This window comes from Mustela nigripes, chromosome 7 (assembly GCF_022355385.1).
Source record: "Mustela nigripes isolate SB6536 chromosome 7, MUSNIG.SB6536, whole genome shotgun sequence".
Classification (NCBI taxonomy): Eukaryota; Metazoa; Chordata; class Mammalia; order Carnivora; family Mustelidae; genus Mustela; species Mustela nigripes.
Genome location: NC_081563.1, coordinates 56363025 through 56389670, shown reverse-complemented (window position 1 = coordinate 56389670; position 26646 = coordinate 56363025). Strand labels below are relative to the sequence as shown.

The window sequence follows — 26646 nt, the reverse complement described above, 5'->3', positions numbered from 1 at the left end:
TTTTTTTTTTTTTTTTTTTTTTTTTTTTTTTTTTTTTTTGCCCCCGCTGCTGTCTTGGAAACGGAGCGCTTTTATGCTCAGTGACTCGGGCGCTTTGCTTCAGGTCCCGTAGACCGAAGATCTGGGACCAGTAGCTCACGTTGCTGGAGACGTTAAGGGATTTTTCGTCGTGCTTTAAAAAAATTTTTTTTCCGGGGGAGTTTGCTTATTTGTTTCTTTTCACACTGGCCTTAAAGAGGATATATTAGAAGTTGAAGTAGGAAGGGAGCCAGGGAGGCCGATGGCGCAAAGGGTACGTATTAAAAAACAATTGTGGAACTCAAATGTGAGATTAAATTGAAAGGTGGCTGAAAGACACTGCTAAAAAGTTTCCTTTTTTCTCTCTGTCTTTTTGAATGAGGCTCCTAAAGCCGTGGCCTAAAGGGAGAGAATTTATTCAGTGCATTTGTAGACTTACGTATGTTACATGTAATTAATTCAAGTAATCAAGTTTTCTATAGATTCCTAACCAGCAGCTATAGAAATAAAAATACAAGCTTGGGCAATCATCTGTTTAAAAAACAAAAACAAAAAGCACTAGATATCTAATGTTATAATGTGAGTGTTCAGGGAGCAGAAGTTTAAGGCTATTTTTTAAAAAATGAAATGAAGCAGCTAGAAACTTCTGATGTGTTATTGATTGTGCTCATCTTTTAATATCATTAGAAGTATTTAGCTTTTTTTAAGCAAATGACTTTGTCATAGTACAATGGCTTTGGGGGTCGGAAAACATTCATCTTTTAAAAGTGATTTTAATGTGCATGGATTTTTATAAAAGGTGATACTTTGAAAGTTTTTCTTAGAAAAGCCCTCCACTAATTGGATACTAAGCACACAGCTACTCACTTTAAAAATGCAATACTAATTTCCCCAATATTCCTATTTGAATGGAAATGTAGTGAGAGTAAAGTGAGACAATGACAACCCAACTGAGGTAGTTTCTTAAAAGAAAGGGGGGGTTTACAAAAAGCCTTCCTTGCATAATTTCTGTATTGGCCCTCAAAGCCCTGTTTGCAAAAGAAAGTTACTAGGCTGACACATTTTTCTTTACTGCTTTGGTTCAGGCAAATGTCAGCGTTCTTCCAAACTATTTTCACACCTCTGGCTTTAAGGAGATGAAAGTGGCAATTCCTCTTTTCTTTGAAAATCATTTCACTCTCGGCGCCTCCAAATCTTGGGAAAAGAACTTGCCGGGAATGAAGCAAGGAGAAAATCCTAAATAGCTAAATTTTGCACACAAGAATAATGACAATCAATATGAAAGTAGTTTTTCTGAAGAGAGAATATGGGGGTTGTGTATGCATTTGCTTTTGAATTTACTTTACACCTGATGAGTTACATTTGTCTCACTAACTTCTAGTCTGGGGGGAAAGTTCATAAGAGTAGAGAAAATAGGACATTTAGCTGTCCCAACTATAGGTTTTCTTTAACTTCGAGGGGAAATTGCCCATTCTAAATTCAGCTCTAATGAACATGAAAAGCTACGTTTCTCTAAGTTTCACTTATAAAGAGGCCAGTTGGTTTTGTATAATTTAACAGAGTTTGTCTTGGAAAGCAAAGGAAATGCAGTGTCTTGCAGGACTGCCTAACCCCACTCTGGCAGAGAAATAAAATGAGAAGCCTGTCTGAATTCATGTGCTTAGCTTAGCTGTTCCCATCGTAACTTTTTTTTTTTTTTTTTTTTTTTTTTAAATTCCCCCTGATGGGAAGGGGCTGTGAAACTAGGCGGGCTTGCTGCACTGTCCTGGCACGTTTTATTATTGTGATTTTGAATTTCCTCCTCTAGAGACGTGCACGTTTTACCTTCCGCCCTCCGGGAGAATGCCTCCCTTTCTTTCCTTCTTTCTTCCTTCCTTCTTTGCCAAAGGATCCTGAATTTCTGAACTAGTTGATAGGGGCACAAGTTAGGGCAAGACCGTTCATCCCAGGCGAGTCTCAGAGAGAATCCTAGGATTTTTACTCTAGAAATCATTTTTAAAATAAGAAATCTCAACTTTAGAGATGCAAGGCCATGGAATTCCGGGTTGAAGGATCCAGCTGGACTGACATTATATAAGCTCCGTGCCCTGCTGTCTCCCCATTTGCCCGCCTGGCCTTCTGAACCTTGTTTTCTCCTGTTTGTCATGCAGTACGACGATCTACCCCATTATGGGGGCATGGATGGAGTAGGCATCCCCTCCACGATGTATGGGGACCCGCATGCGGCCAGGTCCATGCAGCCGGTCCACCACCTGAACCACGGGCCTCCTCTGCACTCGCATCAATACCCGCACACAGCTCACACCAACGCCATGGCCCCCAGCATGGGTTCCTCCGTCAATGACGCTTTAAAGAGAGATAAAGATGCCATTTATGGGTAGGTACAATGGGCAGCAGGTTAAGTAGTAGAGACGTGACGTTTCCTCTATTTCCCTGTGCCCTCGGTAAAAGGAAAGCTCTATGGATTGGAGGTACACTATTTGGTAACTTTTCATTTGCATTGCATGGAGAATTTGCTGGGGGAGGGTGCAGCCTGCCATCCCGGATGCCCCCCATCTCCTCACATGGTCAGCGCTTGCCCAGCATCCGGCTCTGTCGAGGCTGTGCCAGCGAGGGGGGGTCGCCTTGCAGGAGAAGTTGCCAAAGGTCCCTTGTCTCCTCTCAGACCCTGGCTCGGTAGCTCAGCGGGTTGGAGTCCTCTCTTGCTCGACTTCGCTGGGAGAGCCTTGGGGATTTCTAAATGTAGGCGCCTTTGTGTTGGAACGAAACTTTTAGTTTAAGGGAAAATCTTTTAAGCCACTGATTGTTCTGACTTGCTAAGTTTACTCAGCAACCGTATGCCGGCTGGGCCGCCACACAATAAAATCAAGGGAGGACAGTTGCAGGTCAGGCAAGGGGGAATATGCTTTGCATTTAGGGAGTTTGACCACCGTAGGCAAGGAGAGAGCTCGCTCTGAATTGTTCTAGACATTAAGAAACTTCTAGCTGTTTTAGCACTTTGTGTTCAAAGGCGAAACCTGCAGCATTTGGAAGTAGGTATGGGGGTGCTCTCAGGCCAGTGTTGTTTTCAGACTGTGGTTTACACCGTGTTCTCCAGGACAGTTGATTGGACCCAGGGCTGGTAAAATCCTTTGAAAGTCACTTGTGCCTACTGTGTGCTCATGAATTTGGGGACCTCGTTTTACTTTGCAGCAACTTTTATTTCTATTTATTTCTTCTTTTGGAAAAGACAAAATCAGGCAACACTGACCCTCCCCAGCTGAAAACCCTTTCTGCTTTATCTTCTGGTCCCTTGTGCAATGGGCTTGTTGAAATCCCAGCGTTCTCTCCTTAGCGTTAACTGCAAATGGTTTAGGCGCCGGGACAGAACATTTGGGGAAGCTTTGAAAAGGACCCCAAACTGTTAAATTCCGGGCTGGGCTGTGAGAGCTAATAAAAGACTTGAGACACCTCCTTGAGCATTAGTAGAAGCATTTTTTTTTAATGGGTTGAGATAAGCGACATCTAGGCCCCTTGCTCTACTAGCTGCTTTGCCATTCCGCAGAGACAAAAATGAAAGGCTTTACCGCAGGAGCATTTGAAGGAACTTTCTTTTGGGGGCAGTGGGGGCCATTGGCTAAGGGAGGGAAGTGCGCAGGGAGCTGAGGAGGAGCCTTGCTGCTCTCCGAGGGCTCGTGGGGTCGAGATCGGTAGGTGCAGCCCTCTGACAGTCGGTCCTGCAGCCATAGAGGTCCTTTCCCCCAAGTTAGCTGAGCGCCTGCCACCAAGATCCCCCGAGCCTTGGGCTTGGCGAGGCTGCCTTGGGGGAACACACTTGAACAAGCCTTCTCAACCGCTGCGCCTACCGCCTTTCTTCTCCACCAGGTCCTAGATGTGCCGCGGAGGGACGAGGGCTAGTCGGGGTGGGAAACTTAATTCAAAATGGCTGCTGGAACCGCTTGGGTTTTATTCTTAGCAAATGTTACCAATTTCTCCGGCCAGATATGCTGAACCGATCCTCAGACACTGTCTTTGGATAAGGGCCTCCGACTTCGGAGCCCTAGGAGGAAGGGGAGGTGAGCAGTCACCTGGTTGGGGCGGGGGGGGGGGGGGGGGAGGGGTGGTGGTGGAAAAAAGTAGATGACAAAATCAGAGAGGGGATCCCCGGCTCGAGCTCCTCTGGCTGTTTTTCTTGGGGGCCTTTTTTCACTGACTCGGGACTAACCATTGTGTTGTTTGTGACTGTTGTATTTTTTTGCAGACACCCCCTCTTCCCTCTCTTAGCACTGATTTTTGAGAAATGTGAATTAGCTACTTGTACCCCCCGCGAGCCGGGGGTGGCGGGAGGGGACGTCTGCTCGTCAGAGTCATTCAATGAAGATATAGCCGTGTTCGCCAAACAGGTCAGCAAAAATATATGTCTAAAAAGTAAAGAAAAAAGAAAGAAAGAAACTCCCTCCCCCACCCAGCACATTTTCAAAAGTAACCAGCGAATAGTCCGCCCTAAGCCATGCCTGCGACATCTACCCTGAGCTTATCCTCCTATATGAGTGTCTGCGGACGACTTAAAATCACCCATAGTCTTCCCAGCACCCGCTTCGTGACCTGACGCAGAAAGCTCACTCTATAAAATAAAATCACAGCGCGCTGTAGCTGCCTTGGTCTAGGCGAGCGGGCAGCGTCCTCTAGAAGCAGAGTTGCTGGTAGAAGTAACCAAGTAACCCTGAGCTCTGGGCATGTTTTTGGCTTATTTGATCACACTGAAGGGTTTCTGCGCGGGACGAACTCGGTGTCACCCAGTCCTTCCCCTGGACAGTGTAATGAGGCAAAAGACTAGGAAGGTGACCAGATTTCAAATGTTCTTTCTCCCCCCCTCCCCTTCTCACTTGTATTTAGATTCGCGCAGAAAAACCTCTATTTTCTTCTAATCCAGAACTGGATAACTTGGTAAGAGTGGACCCCTTCCTCCCCCCCCCCCACCCCCCCCCCCCCCAAGCCCCCAGCCTTGCTTGAAGCGCCCCAAGGTTTCAAGACGGGTCTTCCCGTAGCTGCCGGGCGGCTGCAGACGCTTCCGTCCACGGACAAGTGGTCCGGGACAAGATCCCCGGGAAATAAATTCATCTCGAGAGGGGCCGGGCAAGCCGGCGCGGGGAAACGCGAGCTTTTGTTTTTTATGACAGCCGGGCAGCGCAGCTCTAATCAGCGCGGGGATTTATCTCCGGGCCTGTCAGCGTGTGTGCTTAAACTTTGCGGACTTCCCAGCCCTCAGAGTCGCGTCACGAGGGCAGCAACGGGGCAAGAGCCCCCAAAGCACCAGTACGCCTGAAAGGTGTGCGGAAAGCGGCAGAAAGTTTGCAGTGTGAAAAGCCACACGTTGGGGACTATTTGGAATATTTTCGGAGCATACCTTACAAGGAAACATCTAGTCCAGGGATGTGGCCCTTTCAGGTGGGGTGGGGGCAGTGGGGCTGAGAAGGGGAAGAGCCATGGGAGAGGAGGGTGTTTATGATCCCCACTTAGATGCTTTGTTGTTGTTTTAGCTATTTTTTCTCCTTAAGAAATATAAACCTCTAGATGGTACCCAGTCGCTGCTATTAAGTTTTAGTGTTATTGCCATAAATCAAAATAACTCTATTTACTTGGGGGGGGGGGCGGATAGGCTGGAGATGGTAGAGCTGTGACAGCCAATTTTCTGCAAACTAGGAATAGGGTGCTCATTCTTTTTGTATCTTTGCAGATGATTCAAGCCATACAAGTATTAAGGTTTCATCTGTTGGAATTAGAGAAGGTAATTTATCTAGCCTCTTTTCCTTTTGCTTTCTCCTCACCCCCAAACTTGAGGGGGTGGGGCGGGGTGAGGTGGGGGGAGGGTTCTGAATGGCTGAAGTTCAGGCTTCTGAGACATTTGCATAAATGTCTTTCTTTCTGGTAATTAGTGTCAAGGCCAATCTTAGCGTCCATTTCTCTTTGCAGTTTAATTACAATTTCAGCCACTAAACCCGGCATCTCAGATGCCCTAGCCTTGTATTCATTCTTAATACTTTGCTGGCTTTGTATAAATAGTTGCAATTCTATGCATCTCTCTTGATGTTTAGAATGCTGTTGTGAGTTTGCTTTACAGGTTATATACTTTTGTGATCTCTTCTCTTCCTCTTCCCCCCTTTTCTTTGCTACCTCTGGGTGGGTGGGTGAGGGAGTTTTGTTTAGTTTTGGTGAGTTTCTGGAAGACAGTCTGAGAGCAGCGGCAGGTCAGACACAGAGGAGAGGCGGAGGGAGGAGGAGGAGGAGGAGGAGGAGTGGGCAGGGAGTCTGGAGGAGGTGGTGGGGGAGGCACATTAAACCTTGTGCAGAGACAAAGCAGAGTTGATAGTTGTGTCAATTTCTTGAATCTGTGAATCCTGCACACACCCCACCTTCACACTCAAGAAAGGGTGTGGGATAACATGATTTTGCTAGCTGTTCTATAAATCTCAGCAATAAAAACTTAATGCATTGTAATTCAAACTAACATTAAATTGCAAGCACACTGGGGTTTCTTGTGAATTTGTGCATGTCAGTGATGCCTGAGGCCTGTAAGAGACCACTCCACTTAAACCTAAATATTTTGAAGCTTTCTTTTTCCTTTTAAAAAAAAAATCAATTTGATACTTTTTTTTTTGTGGCTGTAGGTGTTTTTCATATCATGAGTATTGGCAATTTGATTTTCTTCTATTTTTTGAAAGTATCCTAAAATATGCTTCTTATGGAGAGAACCCCTAATTACAAGTGTTATAAGGGCTTGGGCTGTCAGACATATGTCCTATGCCACCACAGTTCTGGTCCTTTGGAGGTGTGTGTGTGTATATATATATATATATAGAGAGAGAGAGAGAGAGAGAGAGATCTATATATATACATATATTCACATTTTCCCTTAGACTCATTGGAAAAGGACTTATGATAAAGTAAGTGGATGAAATTAAATAGTTTACCTTAAATGTCACCCACGCAGGTCACCTCTCTAATGGCCACAGCCCTGGGAGCAGATGAATTTAACACGGGTGTTGAATATGTTGTAGCCTGTGAATCATCTTGTCACTGTCAATTTTCTGGGATATCTCTATTTTGCAAGAAAAGAAAGTTATTCCTAATTCTGGATGCGTCTGGGGGTCTCTGGAGGACAATTGCTCTGTGTTTCCCTATTTGGAAGTTTGGATCTCACAAGGGGGGTGGTTTGCACTTGTCAATGTCATTTATGCACTCCTGATTATATTTCCATTTTTTTATTTCTGTCATAATGTAGGTACACGAATTATGTGACAATTTCTGCCACCGGTATATTAGCTGTTTGAAAGGGAAAATGCCTATCGATTTGGTGATAGACGATAGAGAAGGAGGATCAAAATCAGACAGTGAAGATATAACAAGATCAGCAAATCTAACCGACCAGGTATGCGCTTTTCAATTTCAACATCCCTAGGAAAAAAAAAAATCTGTATGCATATTGCTTGCTGGGTCACTACCACCTCTTTTTATTATTTGCATATGATTAAGTCCCTTTTAGATACATTTCCATCGAAATGAAAATTTTTGAATAATGTGGCTATTATTGCTTCATTAAGGCTGGCTCTGGGATTCGACCTGGAGAGATGAGCTTGTAAAAGCTTTGCCTGCAAACTTGACCTGTTTCTTGTCGCTTTTAATTTTTGTCTTTATTTTATTTACCCTCTATAATAATGGGAGTGTTAACTGCCAGTGACCGCCTCTGATTGTAGGGCTTTGTTCTGGAGCATTTTTTCCCCCTTCTATTTCGAAGAAAAGAAAAGTGTAGGGTCTGCTTATTTCTTATTTTATTAGGAAAAAACCCAAGATAGGTGGTCTAAGAGAGACAGCGAGGGTTTGAAATCTAGCAAATGCTGGCTATTTTCTCCCTGTCTATACGGTTCATTAGCCTGTCTTGTCAGTTTTCCTCGGCCGAGCGCTTCTAGACCTCACTGAACATTGCTTTGTGCGGTGCTCGCTGCAAGCTCGCCCATTTTATTGTACTTAATAGAAAAAATAAGACCGGGCCGAGGTTATAAAAACAGATAAATATGGATGTTTCTCCTCCTCCTTTCCACTCATCCTCCAGCTGGTACGTGCACCGGGCCCTCTGGGTTGGCAGCTTTTGGAAGTGTCAGCGTCGGGGGCACCCCTGCGACTCCTCGAGGTGGTGGTGGGGGACCTCGCGCCGCCCTCCCTCTCAGCTGCGGGCCTTTGCTTGCTTGCCCCCTCCTCTCCGGGGCTCCCTCCAGGCCCTTCTTCCGCCGCGTTGCTAAGTGGGGACGACTTTTATTTGGAGTTGCTGGGGGATTTCTCTCCCTCTCTCACCCTAACACCACTGTTTGCTCCCAGTCTCTCTCCCTCTCTCTCTCTCTCTCTTTCTCCTGTCGCTGCGTCTCTGGATTGGCCCAAAGAAGTTGCAAAAATGCAATGAAAGTGAAAACCTGAGGAGCGGGTGAGATGAACCGGGCTCAGGACAGCTCTCTGCAGCGAATTGCTGAAACGCGAATAGAGATGGGGGTTGCGGGTCTCCTCTGGCCTCTCCATACAGAAGTGAAGGCCAGGAGTTGTTTCTCTTTCTGACTTGGCACGTGAGTTCTGTCTCGTGGGGGAGAGATCAGCCTGCCTTTGTTAAGCCAAAGGATAGCCAGTCACGCAGTTTTCCTTTGCAAGCTCTGCCACGAACGCTGTTGGCTAGTCGCTATCTTGTAGAGTCCTTGCAGGAGTGCCCGACTCCTGGGTCTTGGTGTCATCTTAAAAGTTTTCTTCTCTCAACATCACCCTCTTAACATAAATTCCCAGCTTGGATTTCTCTGGGTAATTCCGCGACAGAGGCCGAATTCCTCCTTTCCCCAAGAGCAGTGGAGGGTAGGCAGAGGTGAGCTTTAAAGACACCAGCGCCGGTTCTTTACTGTGATTTGGCAAGTTGCAAACTTTCGGCAGTGTAGACGAGTGCACAGAACAGGCAGTCTGAGCATTCCCCGTGCGGCCCCGCCGAGGTGGGAAAACTGCAGGCAGCTCCCGGCCCCCCGATCCGGCCCTGCAGGCTGCGGGCCTCCCGCCTGGTTCAGCCCGCCAGCCCTTGCCCTGGAGCTGCTAAATGCAGATTCCGCTGAGGAACCCTCGGGTAGCTGCTGTTGAATAAAAATTGTAATCCAACAAGCCTAACTAGAAAATGGGATTCTAAGAGCTCCGGAGTGCTGGGTACATAAAGCTATTTGAGCAAATTACAAGAATCGCTTAGGGGCATGAATGAAATCAACACTTTAATTGCCTCCAAAATGAAGATTTATACCCCATTTTCTCAACGAATCATTATTTTATTAAAGTCAAAGATAAAGGACCAAAGCTATGGGTTTTATTGGGGAGGGGGACACAAAAATGTTACAACATCATTGTTTTCCCCCTACTCCTTCGGCAAACTTTTGTTACACAATTAGCTTAATTTGAGATATACAGATTGGTAGGCAATTGTCGTGGATAAAAATTCGCATTTTATTCTCCCTCACCTAAAAAAATGAGAAGTGTGAATCCAGCTCCCTCTGCTTACTGGTGGGCTTCGCAGCTTTGACTGGGCTCGTGGCGCTGTTGGCCAATGCGCGTGGGTGCACTCCCGTGACCCCTCCAGCTCACCTAGGTCTTGGTCGGAGGACAGTAAACCCAAGTTTTGTTTTTCCTAATTGTCCGCTTCCCGGGAGCCAGGAGCGAGTGTGCCTGGGCTCTCCTGGGAGCTGGGAGCGCAGAGCCGGGCACACGCGGGACCTAGGCTTTGCCCGGGAGTGGAGTCCTCTGCTCTGGGAAGTAGGGAGACACAGACCAGGCACTAGGGCCGCCCGCTGGGCGCCAGTTCTTCGGACGGAAGCCTGTTTGCAGGTCCCTGGGAGCGCTGGACCCTTGGTATGGCGCCCTGGGGGCTGGGCCCAAAAAGGACGGCCTCGCCACCTGTCTGCGAATGTGGCCCAGCCAGTTTGAGCCCCGGCAGAGGGTGCGCTCCGGGACTGGATGCTTCAGGTGTGGTGCGAGCACTGGTCCTCGTTAGCTCATTAACCCCTCTGTCTCTAGGGCCTGCTGGCGGCACGGTTTATTTTATTTTACTTTTATCCTCGGAGGGCGCCAAGGCTGCCACTGCACAGGGACCTAGCTGGGATCGACGACTTTGATACCAACCGGTTTCCCGGAGGGCTAAATCGGCGGATATCCATTAGGCCTCGTAGTTTTTTTGTTTGTTTGTTTTGTTTTGTTTTAATTTTTATCAAATTAAGACGCCAGTATAAGCCGTGATCTCGTTTACCCTCTACATCTATGTTCTCCCCCAACCCCTTCCCGCCCACTTCCACTCCCAGACCCCGAGGAGCCAGGCCTGAGAGTCACCTCCCGCGGGAGCAGGCCTCCCGGGCGCCCTCTCCCGACAGCCTCGCTCCCAGCTCGGCACGGGCACTCCCGACGCCCGGGGTCTGGGGACAGGCGAGGTGCCCCAGGGGCTTCCGGGCCTCGGCTCCCGGCCAGTGCCCTGCTGCACCCGGGGAGCGGGAGCAGAGGAAAACGTTGGTGCGAGGCGTCGAGGCCAGGGTCGAGCCTGGTTGTCAGTGGAGAAGAAAGCTGGCCCGTCGGGCGGCTGGATGCCTGTTTTGTGGGGGGCGGGGTGGTTCCGGGTGGACCTGGGGCCGTCAAGAGGGGGTTAGACGGGGAAGAGCCTGGCCTCCCAGACGTTAGACTTTAGGTCTCGCTCCCAGAAGGAGCCGTCGAAGGAAGCCGTCTTCCTTCCCAGGGCGGTCTGTTGCTCGCCATTCCTTGGATCTAAACATTTTTCCACTCCAAGAACCAGTCCAGAGAGTGGAAAGAGAGCAGTGAAGAGTCTGTAGAGTCGTCTCCGGGCCCCTAAGGCCGCCTCCCAAGGTGGCCACGCCTGCTTGTAGCGAGAGCGGACTAGCGGGGCCTGTGCTCGGGTGCCAGCCCGGGTTTCCCACAAGCAGCGGGAGGCAAAGAAATGGTCCCTTTGGATTACAATTTTTATTCAACAGCAGCTCTCCGGGGGGTCCTCAGCTGAATCTGCATTTAACAGCTCTTGGGCGAGGGCTGGCGGACTGCACAGGGCGCCCTGTTGCATGTTAATCCAGATTTGTGCCTGACATCTGGGGAGAAGTAATGTGGCTCAAGGAGATGGAACCAGAAAGCCACATACGCCAGGCAGGTTAAATGCCAAGTGCTGCTAAAACTCCCCGGGGAGGAGGATCGGCCTCCGGGGCTGTGCGGCCCAGGCTGGAGAGCGCCAGGCCTGGGGCCTCGGGGATCCGGGGCAGCCTCGGGCCAGTAAGCTTTGGTTCCCAAGTGGGCTAGGAAAACCCTGGTGGCGGTTGCTTTATTTTAAAAATGCGAGGTGTTGTTTCTAAAGCATCCTTTGAGATAAAAAATTCTCAAAACTGAACTTGGACTTGACTGAAAACGCCCCCTCCCTGCAAAGTGGGGTAGGGATGCATCCAAGGGAGAGTTAAGCTTTCTCTTTTGGGGAGGTGTTTTGGTAAGAAATGGGGAGGAGAGGGCAAAGGACAGGTTGATGTCCTTGATGAATTGGCTCTGCTGCTTTAGAAAAAAAAAAAATAGGTGAGGCCACTGGATATTTACTAATACTAGAAATGCAGGCAATTTGTTTTCATCCAATAAAAAAACTGGCCACAAACAGCAAGAGACGGGAAAATGGTCCCTTTGCCAGGTAGATTGTTTCTAAATGCTTTCACAGGGACATACCTTATTTAAATTGTAAATACTTCAGAGGGTCCCAATTAATGCTTTTGTCTTGGATACTCTCTGTCCCTAGGTCTTGCATCCATGGGGGTCTTAGATTCATCTAACTTTACTCTTTGATTGTTGTTGTGGGTCTGGTGTTGTTCTCTTAATCCCCCCCCCCCCACTTTTTTTTTTTTTTTGAAATATGTAAAGGGAAATTGTGGCAAGATTCTCTTTAATGATTAAATAATAAGGTGTTGACTGCTTGTCACTACATTAGCTAATTGGGATGTTCATTCTAGGCTCTTTATGGCTTAGTATCCTTTGAATTAAAACTTAGTTGTTTTCCAGGTGTGTTTTTATTGTTGCTTTCTGATTGGCTTTCTAAAAATTTTAATTCCTGTATAGTTAATATTCAGCATTATATCAGTTTCAGGTATAGAGTATAGTGACTCAGAAGTTTCATATATTAGTCAGTGCTCATCAAGATAAGTGTACTCTTCATCTGTTTGGCTTTTAGCGTGTATCTGTGTGAATTTCAGACTAGGTATGTATTGATTCCTAATAGGGGCACTTAAAAAACATTTTAGGAAAAGAAAGTGAAGAGTATATGCAGATGGATTGGGATCAGTTACACTGTTAAATATCTGTAAGTCTAAACGCTAATACTACAAAAGTTATTTCCTTTTCATAGTGCATCTCTCTGTCTCTGTCTCTCTCTCAAGTGGAAGTCCCCAGTGCAAGTTCCATGGTTAATGGAACTTGCTTTGTACAAAGCAAAGCCATAACAGTAACTATTGTTCAGTGATTTAACTAGCTCTGCAGCAATAGGTCACTCAAATAGCAATCCCTCTCCTAACCAGAATGACTCCATTGCTCACGATTTGGAAATATATAGAGTGGTTTTGTGCACTGTTGCTATTGGTCCTAACTTAGAGACTTTTATTAGAAAACGTGGAGAAGCTTACATAGTAAAGGAAGATGAGTAGAAGGAAGAAAAAAAAGGAGTAACATATGGGCACTGCTTTCAGAAAAGTAATAGATATCATGCTATAATTGCCCAACTTTGAAAATAAACAAATTTTAAATCATTATATTTTCAAGCCCTTGTATGTTTAAATGTTAAAATGTTTGGCATCGTCTGAAAGATTTAAAAAAGACTTCCACTTGAGAGAGAGACAGAGACAGAGAGATGCACTATGAAAAGGAAATAACTTTTGTTTTAAATCAGCTGTTGTGGGGCGAGGGAAGGAAAATTATGCAGAAAAAAACTCCATACTCTTAAAAACAAAGACTATTTGTGGCCCCACAGTAGAAACGGGCTTATTAAGGTCAAGCAGATAGGCTAAAATATTGACACGAGGCTTACTGTAGTAAAACTAGCATACCTTCCCTCATAGGTAGACTGGGAGAAACTGTAAAGAATTCATAATAAGTTACATTAAGACACTTGTCATAAATATTGTCAACATGAATTCAAATGAAGTCTTTTTGTATTGGTGATGTTATGCTTTTCATTGCAATAACAATATTTTCTTATGAAATGTAAATATGTCAAACAAATGTGAAATGCTTAAATTTTAATAAATGATCATTTAAAATCATCAAACAACCCAAGTATGTATACAGAAACTTTTAAAGGAAAGTCGGCATACTGCCAAATTCCTATAGAGACTAGCAGGGAAGTGATCAAAAAATGAACACAAAATAAGACTTGCTGTAAGAAGGTCTATAATTCAACATTATTTGACTCCACTGTCAGGGAAATAGTTGAAGGATAGTAAACTGATACCATTCTCATTCATTTTTGTTACACAGTCTTAAACGATTGCACTAGTAGCGATTTACATGGCCTTTTTTGGATTATGAGATCTGTCATATGTGTATCAAAGTATTACTTGAATTTACGTTATAATTGAAACAAAATTTTTTGTCATTTCTCCTGACTGCAAGAATTTAATTTAATATTTAAAAATTTCATCAAAACTATGGGAAAGTACTCTTTTATAGATAAAGAAATAAAAATAAAATACATGTGACTCTGTATCTCATAGTTGTACAGATGTCAGGCTTAAAGATTTGCAGAATCACAAGTAAAACAACCCTGGTGTAAATCATGTACAGCTTGGTTTTCTTACTCAGGAGGACCCATCGGCATATAAGACCTGTTTTAAAAGTTAGAGTCTAAAACATAAAACACTCTTCCAATTTGAATTTTAATAATAATTAATAATAATTCCAAAATTTGCCTTTTGGGGATCCAGTAAAAGTTTGGCGATTTTGCTATCTTTAATAATTGTGAATAAACCTTATACGCATAAAATCAATTTTGAAAAATTCGAGCAGATGAGTGTGTGTAAAAAAAAAAAAAAGGACGTTCTCACTGTATCCTTAATTAAAAGTGCCATGATTTCGGGGGTATAGGAATTTGCAAGAGCTTTTTGGAGTCTTAAAACAGCCTCTCCAGGGGCGCCTGGGTGGCTCAGTGGGTTAAGCCACTGCCTTCGGCTCGGGTCATGATCTCAGGGTCCTGGGATTGAGGCCCATGTCGGGCTCTCTGCTCAGCAGGGGGCCTATTTCTCTTCCTCTCTCTCTGCCTGCCTCTCTGCCTACTTGTGATCTCTCTCTGTCAAATAAATAAAATCTTAAAAAAAAAAAAAAAGATTTAAAAAAACAGCCTCTCCAGGAAGTATACCTTCATTGGGCAAATTGCTGGATTTCCCACACTTGTAAATTTGACATTTTAATAAATGGCACAGAGGATACCACTGGAAATAAGCAAGAATATAGTCATTTAAAAATTTGTCACTAGAATCCAATTTCAATCAATTTAATGCATTCATGTGTGCAGAATTAAAGCAATTGGCAACACTTTGCTAGACTCTTTCTGAACACTTTTTTTCCCCTCCAAATAGCATTTCTTAATCTAGGAAATATATTTTTGTTAAAGGAAAATACAAGAGTGCAAATCTTTTGAAATTGTTTTATATTTCTGGGCTTCTTGGTTAAGAATTCCTAAAACTAACTAAAACGTACCATTAAAATTTTTCTCTGATGGAAAAAAACTCAATTCTGCATTTATTGAATTATGTACCTGTTGTTCATTTGCATCATGAGTAAATACAGTTAAATACAAAATATAGCCTGAACTAAGTCATGAACTGTCTTTAAGATATGTAATAATCCTGCTATCACTTTTCCATGGCATATGTACCACTGTGTATGCCATAAACTAATGGAGGATAAATAAATTGTGAAAATAAATTCTATATTACTTATAATCCTCCAAAATACATTTCTATAATTGATTCTCCCATTGGTACTTTTCATGACTCTATTTACAGTTAATAGGATTTATAATCATGAGGTAAAGAACCTTGAGTGTGAAATGTTATGGTTCTTTAAAAAAACTTAAATGAAATAATAGTTTTCCTCAGAAAGGAATTGCTGCCACTATTAATAAGTTTACTAAGTAATGCTCTTAAAATCACCATGACTTTTTGCAAGTTTACCAAGTTCAAGCAACATTCTTAGTCTTGCTACTTTTTTTCATTTTGAAACAATACAAAGTCTTAAATTTTACCCTGGATTTAAACATATGTTATTTTGACTCATATAGAAGATCATGGTTGGTGGGAAATTAACATTTTGAGGGATAGTAGAATGATTTCCCAACAACACATAATTTGGAATTAATTGTTGCTGATGAATTCCCATTTCTCTAGATTTTCCCCTCATACTTTACAACACCACATGGTAGCTTGTTTATTATTAGTGGTAAATATCTGGGCTGGTGGTTATTATTTAGCAAAGCAACACTCTGGTTCTCTCTTTCTAATCACTTCTTTTCCACTGTTTGGTAAACCTCCTAGGCCTGAGATTTGAACTTGAACTAGTTTGCTAGGTCTCATTTCCCTATTTGAGCACCTTGTGGGCTATTACCCACACGTGGGTTTATTTTCCTGCAAAGATGAAAAATGTTACTCACTTTAGAGCAGGAATGAGTAGAGACCAAAGTCATCAAATGCTCCCAGCCTGTGCTTTACAATTAGGAGCAAAACTGAAAACTGTTGTTCTTGTTTGACTTCCCTAGGGCTCTGAATGCTTGATATAAAGATTCATATCAGCCCTTTTGTGTTCTTCCTCTTAAGGCCTAAATGTTTATTTTCAGTGACTGAATTCTTAACGGATAGTCCATATTTGTTCCCAGACCTCCACGATTTGCATTTTATTCTGCATTTGCATTCACACTGTGTCCCCCAGAAACTCTTTAAAGTGAAGTGTGTTTATGACTATTATGAAACTCTGGAAAATGAAGTTTGTAATGAAATCGACACAGTCATCAAAAGGACAATGAAGGGAGCAATTTGATGTAAACCCAGAGTTTTCTTATGCCATCCCAACTTGAAAAAGGGTTATCTCCCTTTTTAAAAAAAAATATTAGAAGCTGAATGAATCAGAATTTCTTTGACAATAAAACTCCTCCTAATGTCTCCATAACTATTTGGATGTGTTCTCGAACATTAACTTAATTTGATAGACAAGCTATAATTAACTGTGACCTATAGTGTTTTCTGTTATTCAGACAGTATTCCTTAGCGATTTGAAAACTTAATTTCCAACTAAATGGTGTACAATGTCTGACGTTCTAAAGGCCTACTTACACCATTTACAAGAAGTGGAAATAGTTTGTGTCTCTGGGGCTTCAAAGGGAGATTCTTTGAGGGTGAGGACTAACAATTTTTACAATGTAAAATCCTAGCAAACTAACTAGCGCAGGTGGACTTTGGGAGGATTTTGTTTTGTTTTGTTTTGTTTTTAAGGTAGCCTTCCTTTCTGTTCACTGCAACATTAAACATTATTCACAGGGGTGAAAAAATAAAACCACCGTGTTTCATGAGACAAAAACGCATACATGACATTTTAAGTCCAGTTATTTTATTGATCATAAAAAGCAGTAGTGTAGAGAGAGAATTAAAATTGCAGCAAATAGGTAAGCTGCTGCAATCAGAATAGAAACTTTAGCAGTAAAATTAAATCGGGTATTTTGGGTTCTGCTGAAACATTGACTTGCAAGTCACCACCAGATCTGAAATCCTTTTAAAACCCGCATTTCAGAATATTTAGTATAAGAACTTTGTGGTAATTCCTCATTGAACATTACTTTCATTTGAAATTGTTCATTCATAAGAGACTCAGTCTCCTGAGTAGCCACCCTGCCCTTCACTCTTGAACAGTTCAGATAAATGTATTATTTATTTACAGTCTATTGTATACATTATTTATGGGAAATATGCTATAACTGTACAGAGCATATGGAATTTATCTTTGAGACATATGGGTGGTATCTGTACCCAAAGTGGCATAACCCTCAGTAGATAACAAGGTTACCCTCAGTGTGCAGATAAGTATCCTCTCTTAGAGCCTCATTATGTGTTTGTATGTCATAATTCTAGATGCAAATGCAGTTTTCTGTTTTCTTTTTAATCGTCATAGTTTTCTTGGCTCTAGCTTCTGCCAAAGGGAATCAGGAACTTTACATTTCCAGGTGGTCTTGGTGATGAATTCAGATGTTGGAGGACAAAAACAAGATATCGAGGAGCAGAATATTAACCCCTTCCTTTCTTTCAGTTTGCTTCTTTGTCCTTTACTGTGTTTCCCATTTTCTGAAGAATATTGGCCGTGGAATTTTAATGCTAGTTGTGTATTTGGTGGCTCGGCCTATTGTTTCACCACATTTGGGAATTTTGTTAGCCGTATTTGAGAACAAAATCACCAAGAAAAGTACCAGACTCCTTGTGTCCTGCACTTCCTTGTGCAGAATAATGGAGACATCTAGGCTGTGCTTATTTCGTGCATATCAAGTGTATTGTTGGTGTTCGAGTATTTTCTATTCTGATAATTATTCAAAGCCAGTAACAATCTGCATTTGAGGGAGTATAAACATTTTTATTCTGGAATTTGGAATTTGCAGCAACTCAATTTGATTTTCCAAATTACCCTGGCATTTCAATTAGATGCATTGTTCTTCACTCTTCTGTTTCGACATTCTGAAGGTTTGCTTGCCACCCTAATAGTGAGTTGTTTGAGTGTTTAATATTTATTGAGGGCATGTAAAGAACGTGCCAATAGAGAAAGAGGAGAATAAAACATTAAGAAATCAATTATGGGGCTTTTCTTCACTTGGAGTATAATTCTAATACTCCACATACTCGATAACTGCTAAAATAGTATGAACAGCCCCAGAATAATAGCTTTGCATATGGCTGAAGAATGGCATTCCCATGAACTGGAATCCCTTGAAAAGTGAACCAACAGTAAAACTCAAGACTCCTGCTTCTTGAGTTCACAGCCACCTACGTTGGTCTCTCAGTTAAGTGACTTGAAATGTAGAGAACTTGGCCATTCTAAGAATCAGAAATGTAAATGAAATTTCAGAATGCCTTGAGAAAGGCCTTTCTGATGATTTCATCCAAGATAAATAATGAAGGAAAGAGAGAGAGAGCTCAAGGATTCAAAAATCCTTGAAGAATGACAGATTCTTTGAAAATACAATTTGGCTGAAAATATAAAAAGCTGGAAGTGCTTCTGAAAAAAAACCACAGGGAAATTGGAGAATATCCTCTAGCTAATTGTTAGTGGAAATCAGTGGTATATGTAAATTTCCATGATTCTTTTGTTCAAAGTATAATGCTATAAGGAAAAAACAAAAACAAAAACAAGAGTACATCTTGGCTGAATTGTTTTCTTCTTCTTCTTGTGTCAAAATTGTGGACTTTCTGATTTGAGAGTTTAGAGGTAGAAAAGATTTCAGAAACACTTGAGAAAGGACAATTAAGTGTACTGATTGTAATTTTTAGTTACACAACCTCTCAAGCTGGGAGTGTTTCACTAAGATATATATAATTTAGAGCCAGAGCACTGGTATTTGACTCTAGGCTTTTCTGGGAGAGGATAAGGCACTGCTCTAGCCATGAGCCTCAGTGTCATCATTTATAACACAGGGATAAGGAACCCATCATATGGAGTTACTGTGACAACTAAATATGAATGAATGTAGAGTGTTTAAAACCGGAAACCTTAAATAAACAGCATATTAAATGATGCTTTATCCCCTTGTATTCTGCCCAACCTTCAGCAGCACAAGTTTGACTGGGGGAGGGAAGATAGGGTGGTTGTTAATGAGATGCTATTCTATAGACCATTTTATAATCATAGAGCTTAAGGAAAATGTCTTTTTAATTCTTATTAGGTGGGGTCACTATTATTCTGATATCCTCATAGTGTAAAAGGAGACTGGACACTCAGTTGTGTCCTGAAATAGTACTAAAAAATCACTACAGATGCGCTTTCAGGTTCAACCTCAAGTAAGTTACAGGCAGATCTGGAGCTACGTACTTTTCTCCACATTTCTGAATGCAAATGCTTCATAGTTAGTGACCAGTTGCTTACAAGGGCTTATTACCTTCTCGTGCTAAGGATACAATGTTTCTGCATTATCGGAATGTTCTTTTTGCTAGGATGGTTGCCTGGAAAATTTGTGGTTTGAAGTTGTTTTATATAAGACACTTCTGCGTTTATTTTATCATAATTTGTTTGCAGAATGAGGAGCACTGAATACTGAGTTTCAAATGTAAAATAAAACATTAGGAAGCAAGCAGTCTTACAAAAGCGATTTTATAACATCAGGTAATACTGGCATATAATTTACAGATTCTTCTGTCACTCCTAAATAGAAACTATAGAAAATAATCTGAATTTCAGCAGAAAGTTCTCAGAATATAAATAAGGAGTATGGTTTGAAATATTTACATACAAATATTTGGAGATACAGTGGTGCCGGTTGGATTAGAGTGTTTGTTTGTTTAAACGTTTTAATTCTGAATTACAGTTCACAGATATTTCAGGAGTAGAAGTATATAGAATCATTAGTCATTTAATATAAGGGTTTACTTTTATTAATTGCGTGCCAGCCAAAATACAATGGCACAGGAAAAAGAGAGATTATTGAAACATAAATAAGTATTTCCACTAAGATTCCTAGTGTAATAAGGCTTTATTGTCTCTTCCGTTCATGAGATTTTTCTCCACAACAAACTGCTTAGTAGAATTTGAACATTCAGGGCACCCAAATAATTTCTAAATTATTCATCAACTTTCTAGTTATGAGGTTTGGGTAAAACTGCTTGTTATCCCTTGGTAGTAGTTTCCCTTTGGTAGTAATTATTCTTTCCCCATGTCATTGTTGGAGTGTACCTGCCCTGTGTGAGAATCTATGTTATCTTCTGAGATCACGGTGGGGTCACCAAGAAATGCTGCTTGCTTTGGTTCTTGATGTAGACACATTGGGCCACAGGTATCAGTGCTGTGTGGATTTCATGAGGAAAGCTTTCGGAATATTTTGGGTGGTGTTTTATATCTGTAGAGTTTTTCCTTAGCCTTACCGATTTCATTTTTAATGTCATGGATGAATTAATTCCACTCTGCAGGTCCGTAATAACCTGAGAGTGTCAGAGTTGAGTCCTAAAAGATACCAGGCTGTGAAAGTCAGATCTTAAGGAGCAAGGGGAAAGTGACCCAGTGTGGTGGGTCTGGCCTCTTAACGCCACCGCCTTCACACCTGCTACAGCGGCCAGCCCTGGGGCCTAGGAAGGGGAGCTAGGCATGGACATTGGCAAGAGAGCAGGCAAGATATTTAAGGGCTGGTAGATTTTTAAAGCTGCATCTCACTGCCAAACTGCTTTAAATTTCATCACAACCTAATTAAAGAATTAAAGTAGTTCCTTTCCACATTCTTTGGCCTTCTTCCACATGCACACGACATGTGTAGGTTGCTGTGTGCATGGGAGTGTGGTGCGTGCACGGGAGTGTGAACTGGTGCATCTCCCCATGCTTGAACCTGAGGCTTCAGGGATTCCTGGAGCTTGTACAATCACCTGATACAAAACTTCTCATTTAAAGATGAAATTACTCCTTGGAGAATTTTCACCAAAGGCAAAAAAGCACAAAAATTCTTCTCCTCCTCTCTACATGCCTCATTACACAGAGATAGAGGATTCAGTGTTTGAAAAATTATCATTTTTGTAGGTTTTATTTGTGGTATGTGAGAAGTGGAAAATCTAGAACTCAATTTAACAGCCGCTGTCTCTGCCTTCACAAACTAGCTGCCACTACCATTGTACAATCGTAGATACCTAAATATATATGTATTATATATAATACCTTTAAATAAATATATATATTTAAAGCAATACATTAGAGTTGCTAAGTTTTAGGAAGTTTTCAGAAATCTGCCTTATTGGGTGGTGAGTTAGACACCCTATGTTGTGTGTGACGATACCAGCTGGCTCCGACGTGGTGAGCACCGTAACTAAGGGATAATTGGATAATCATTGAGATGTGTTTCTAGATTAAAAGTTCGCAATGGCAAGGATGGTAGGGCTGGAAGAGGAAGTGTGGGGTCTTGGTGAGGACCATGGATTCTGAGTGGGGATGCTGGATTTCCACTGTCTCATAATTTACCATCTGCCCTGAGTCACCAAAATTACCCATCAGACCTCTGTTAAGTGGGATATTGATAAGCACATTTTATTGCAGCATTAGAAAGGGGCTCAAAGAGGACCCTGGCAGGCCTATAGACTTGGCGAAGGAGAAGGAGTGGGGGCGGGGAGAGGGAAGGAAATGAGAAAAAGGAGAGTTGGAGGAGAAAGTCGGAAGAAGTGTGTGAGGGAGATAATCCTGTGGAGAGTGGGCCTCCCTGCAGCCGGTGTAGGCCACCCTGAGGGACACCTCAGGCCACCACCAGTCTTCACCCAGCGCGACACTTGCCTCCTCAACTATATCATCTTTCAGCAGGATTGAGTGTGGACTTAGAAGAGGTTTTACTAGCACACCATTCCCAAGCACTTTTTAAGGTGGCCCTTGAATCCACAGTCTGTGTGTGCACTCAAGTATTAATCTGTGAGTTTCTGGTATTTAAAACTATCTAAAAGCTTAAAGGGTAAGAGGACAGTTTTACTGTGTTGAAACAAAATGCACTGCCCAAACTCATCATGCTGAAATGAATTTGCTTAATGATTTCCAGGAATTTCTTTTTTTTTTGAAATGTGTGTAAAGAATTTTACACTTTTAATCTGAATGACCTGAATTTGAAGTTGGGGAGACATAGCCTCCAAGAAGTGTGTTCTAAGAAGATCAGGGTTTACCCAGGGCTCTAGCAAAGTGTGGTGCTGTCTGATGGTTCATTGACTTGAATGCTTATACTGTATATTTGGGTGCTCTGGCAGATGCAAACGGGGCCACCAAGATTTTTAAATAAGGCTTTTAGCCTATCAGACTTTAAATAACTCATAAATAAAGAAATCCTAGTACTTCCAATTTCTCAACTTCAAGTACTCCCTGGTAAACATGTATCCCTCTTTCTAGCAGTACTCGGACCCCTTCTCTCTTCCTCTCTCTGTGTATGCCTCTCTCTCTGGCCCCTTTTTCTCCCATAGCTTGTTGATTGGGAGACATATAAAGCATCATTTCCACTGAAGTCCTATACCTTTAAGGGTCCTGAGAGACACTGTTGAGACAGAAATGCAACGTCTAGGGGAGGGGACTAAGTAGATGTAGCCACCCTGGCCGTGGGTGTGTGACGGTGGCCGTCAGCAGCCCTGTCTGCCGTGGCTCAGGGACAAGGGCAGGCCCTTGAGTGTGAATGTTTGTACAGACCCTGCAGGTGTGGGAATGTGAGCATGTGTGCATAGGAATATCGTGCACGTTGGTGAGTTCCCCATGTGGCCTGGCGACTCCCCTGGTCTGGAGGGACTGCGTTGTTCACACTGGGAGACAAGCCAGCTCTTTCAGGCCACTAGAGATCATTTGCTAAAGAGACCCCAGTGGTTTGAAAGAGTAAATGTACTTCCCAAAGAGGAAACCACCTATGGAAAGGTGCAGACCAACCTCGCGTTTTGAACCCTGTGATTATTTCATCAATTTCTACATAGCTGTTGGCTGACCTCTTCAGTCTCAAGATCACCACACTCTGATTTATCTACCTTTTTGAATGGGACTGGTAGGGTAGAAATTTTGAAGAATAAAACCCACTATTTTTCGGTCTGTGGAAAAAAATGATTCTAACATCATGCTGACGTGATGAATGACTCAGTGAGAAAATATGTCAAAGTGCTATGTATACTGTAAAGCGATTTATAAATATTAGGCATCAAATTAAACCTGATGGGGTGGGGAGGAGCAAACCACCTGTAAAATCATGTTATCTGAAGGTGAAAATAAGATCAGTGTGCATTCCCTGAGCACACACCAGCTGGGAGATAGCCCAAGGCATACCAAACTGTACACCAAGTCAGCTCAGGTTAGCTATTCTTTCCAGAAGGTCTGTAAACTGAGCACACCTGTATGTAGATATTTCAGGTTTGACTGGGTCAACCTATGTTGTTACATTACAAACTTTAGTAGCTGTCATTTATTGAGTGCTTACTGCATGCCTGGAAATAGACATATGTTATGCCTACAGAGGATTATTGTTATTTTTTCATTGAAATGTGATTGGCAAAGGAGTCTTTTTTGGTCCCCATTTATGGATTAGGATATCAAGAGTTAGAGAGGATGTGACTTGTCTAAAACCATGTAAATGGTGCAGCCAGATTTGAAGTTGGGATATGGCTACTTCAAATTTCCTTTCTTTTGACTGTGTTATACTGCAACTGAGTATTTATATATATAAGTAAATATATACAAATAAAAATTTAACAATATATATTATATAAAAAGATTTTACATAAATTATATAATATATATGTTTATATATAACTTATATAACTATTTATATTTAAAGATTTTATTTCTTTGAGGGGGAAGGGGCAGAATGAAAGGGAGAGAGAGAATCTCAAGCAGATTTCACATGGAACAGGGAGCCCAGCACAGGACTCAATCTTACAACCCTGAGATCCTGAGCTGAGCCAAAATTGAGTTGGATGCTTAACCAACTGAGCTATATATATATATATATTTATGGTGGTGTGTGTTTGTGTGAATGCAAGTATATAAGATGTTTCTAAATTATACAAACCTTTTTTCAGATGTTTTATGATATTTAATATCAGAGATCACAGTATCAAATGACAGTTTAATACAGGAGCCTTCTACGTATCACTTAAGTTATTCATTTGTTCATTCAGAAATATATTTGTATTTACTGTGTTACAGACACTTTCTTGGGATGGAGGGCATACAGATGAATAAAATATAGTTCGGGACTTAAAAACATTCATAGTGTAGAATTCTACAGGTTACCACAAAACAATATGGAAATGAAATGATAGACGTGTTCATGAGGTGCTTTGTGTACACCCTGGGGGAAGAGTGTGTGTGTGTGTGTGTGTGTGTGTGCGTGTGTGCACGCACATGTGTATCAGGGAAGGCTTTTTGGGGGAGGTGTTATCTGAGCTGTAACTTAATTAACAAGTGGGAAGTAATTAGGGGCTAGGGCTGGGGCTAGGGTGGGGAGTGGTAGCAGGAGGGGGGATGACAGTTGGCCTGGAGGGACAGGCAGAATGTATCTTTCAGAAATCACATGCTGGAGCACTAGAAACAGGTTGAGGAATGGTCCCCAGGGGGTGGATTATGAGGGCTTACTCTATGAGGGCTAAGGACCCCAGATGTAGTGTTCTGTAGGCAGTAGGGTGCTATTCATTCATTCATTCAACAAACATTTCCTGAGTGCCAACCAAGTACTGGGCACTGAACTTGATAGGCAGGATGCAACGGCAAGCAAGAGTGACCAGTTCTGTCCTCAACTCTAGTGAGATTGAACTGGGAAGTGATATGACTCAACTCTTTAAAGCTGGGAGGGCCTGAATAAGACCAGCAATCACTAAGGTAAAAAATGAGAGATTGATTTGTGAATGACTTAGGGGTAAAAATGAACAAGACTTGTTGACTGATTGGATGTCTGGGGGAGGGGGATAGGTGTCATGGATGGTCCTCCAGTTTATACCATGGAGAGATGGGGTTATACCTACTGGGATTAATAACAAAGAAGAATAAATAGGATGTTGGTCGGGAGATAAAGAATTTAGCTTTGGACTTGTTGAGTGAAGTGAACGTCTTTTCATGGAGAGGGTTTAGCAGATAGTTGGGCATACACGTCTAAAAACCAAAGAAGAGATCCAGAAACGCAAATTTTGTGGCATATGGGTGAGACCTCGAATTATGGTAGTGGAAGGAATTGTCTAATGAAAACATGAAAAGTGATATGAAGACCAGAAATTATGGCCCAAATTAAGGCATAGATGGTAAAGGGATGGAAAAGATGGAGAGAGGAAAAGTTACCAACAGATGACTTCATTCAGGAGGAAGGGTAGTTGGGGAAGTTGCAGTTCATCTCTTGGACTATTGGTGGGTAGTAAAGGATGAATGATTCAGGTTAGTTCCCTAAGCCTTGACTGAGAACAGAGCATGCACCATACATTGTGCTGAGCCAAGAAAGGGAAGATCCAGATATTATCCTTGCCCTAGAGGAGCCTGTGGTCAAGGAGTTCATGGCCTCTATTTGACTACCAGATAGCACTTTAATTGCCTTATAAATAAAAAATACCACTCGGTGAATCTTAGCATGGCATCATTAAAAAAAAAAAAACCCTTATTTCCAAGCATTCTTGAGAAATGATAGAAGGCATGGGAGTGTTCAACCTGTTGAAGAGAGAAAGCACAGGGAGAATCATATACTTGCACCACATATTTAAAATGGCTGTCTTTTGGGGCTCCACAACTAGACAAAGTATGAGTAGAAATTAGAAGGAAATGAAACTAGTTTGTATGCTATATATTTATATAGTGACCAAGAACTTCCTGATGGAGTAAAGCTTCTCACTGGCTGCCTCCATTTATGACAAAACAAATGATGTCTGGAGGACCCCTGGGTCTCAGTGTCAGGTTAAAGTGTTGCCTGTGATCTTGAAGGTCTCTCCAGCCCTGGCTTTTCCATCTAACCCTGTGAGTGTCTCCTAGAGTGGTGGTTCTCAGTCTTTTAAAAAATCACATACCCCTTTGATAATCTGATGAAAAGTTATGGACATTCTCTCCAGGGGAAAAAAATGCAAGTATGCCCATAAATACAATTATTACTAAAACAAGACCTCCCAACCTACCCCAAAGTCTTTAGGAGGTCTCTGGACTTCAGGTTAGGACCTCTTGTCCTAATAGGTTTCTAATAGATGGGAACATAGGTATGACTTACTCTGAAATTACATACATTGAAGAAAAAAGCCTCTTTGGGACTTAATTCAGAACCATGACTATGGTTTGCTATATGTCTAATGCAATGCATCATTGATTTTATCCTGTCAGCCTTACTTTACAAGTGGCCCCAAGCAACTCACAACTTCACAGATATATGTACATAATCGTATGCACATATTTTATTTTAAAAATAATAATGATGCTGTTTCGTGTAACCACAGAGAGTCACAGAGATATGTTATTGTAACTGAGATTCTCGGGTAGTTGGAATTTGGGGGAGTTCTTTCTGATTAGGGCTGTCTTACATATTTATGCCAGAAGAGTTCATGAGCTATTTCTGATACTTAGACTTTAATCATGCTTAATGAACTGAACTAAACATAATTCTTGTTCTGTTTTGGTAACCTTGTGGATTTCTCCTAATGCTCAGTTTTGTATGACTGTACCATTCTTGAAATGCTAATACCCAAAATGCTAATTCAAGAGAGGACCACAAAAGTTAGATTTCATTTCAGAGAAGGGCATTCAGTATTCACAGGCCTCTCTGGAAAAGCAAGGCAGCGAGAAGAGTGATATTAGGTGGAAAATATTGGCTCCTACCTTTGGTGAACACACAAATTTAAACATATAGGTTGCACAAAATTTGGATAAACTGAG

The 26646-nt window shown here is 42.2% G+C and overlaps 1 protein-coding gene across 2 annotated transcripts in view; it reads left to right on the top strand.

Moving 5' to 3' along the window:
• The first annotated feature begins 45 nt into the window (after window positions 1-45).
• MEIS1 (Meis homeobox 1) overlaps window positions 46-26646 on the top strand; it is a 133471-nt gene continuing 106870 nt past the window's right edge. For both annotated transcript variants that reach the window (XM_059405957.1, XM_059405959.1), the window contains exons 1-6: window positions 46-292; window positions 2169-2395; window positions 4259-4400; window positions 4894-4944; window positions 5735-5785; window positions 7280-7426. In XM_059405957.1, the coding sequence (XP_059261940.1) occupies window positions 281-292; window positions 2169-2395; window positions 4259-4400; window positions 4894-4944; window positions 5735-5785; window positions 7280-7426 (630 nt within the window). In that variant the 5' untranslated portion in view covers window positions 46-280. The remainder of the gene's footprint in view (window positions 293-2168; window positions 2396-4258; window positions 4401-4893; window positions 4945-5734; window positions 5786-7279; window positions 7427-26646) is intronic.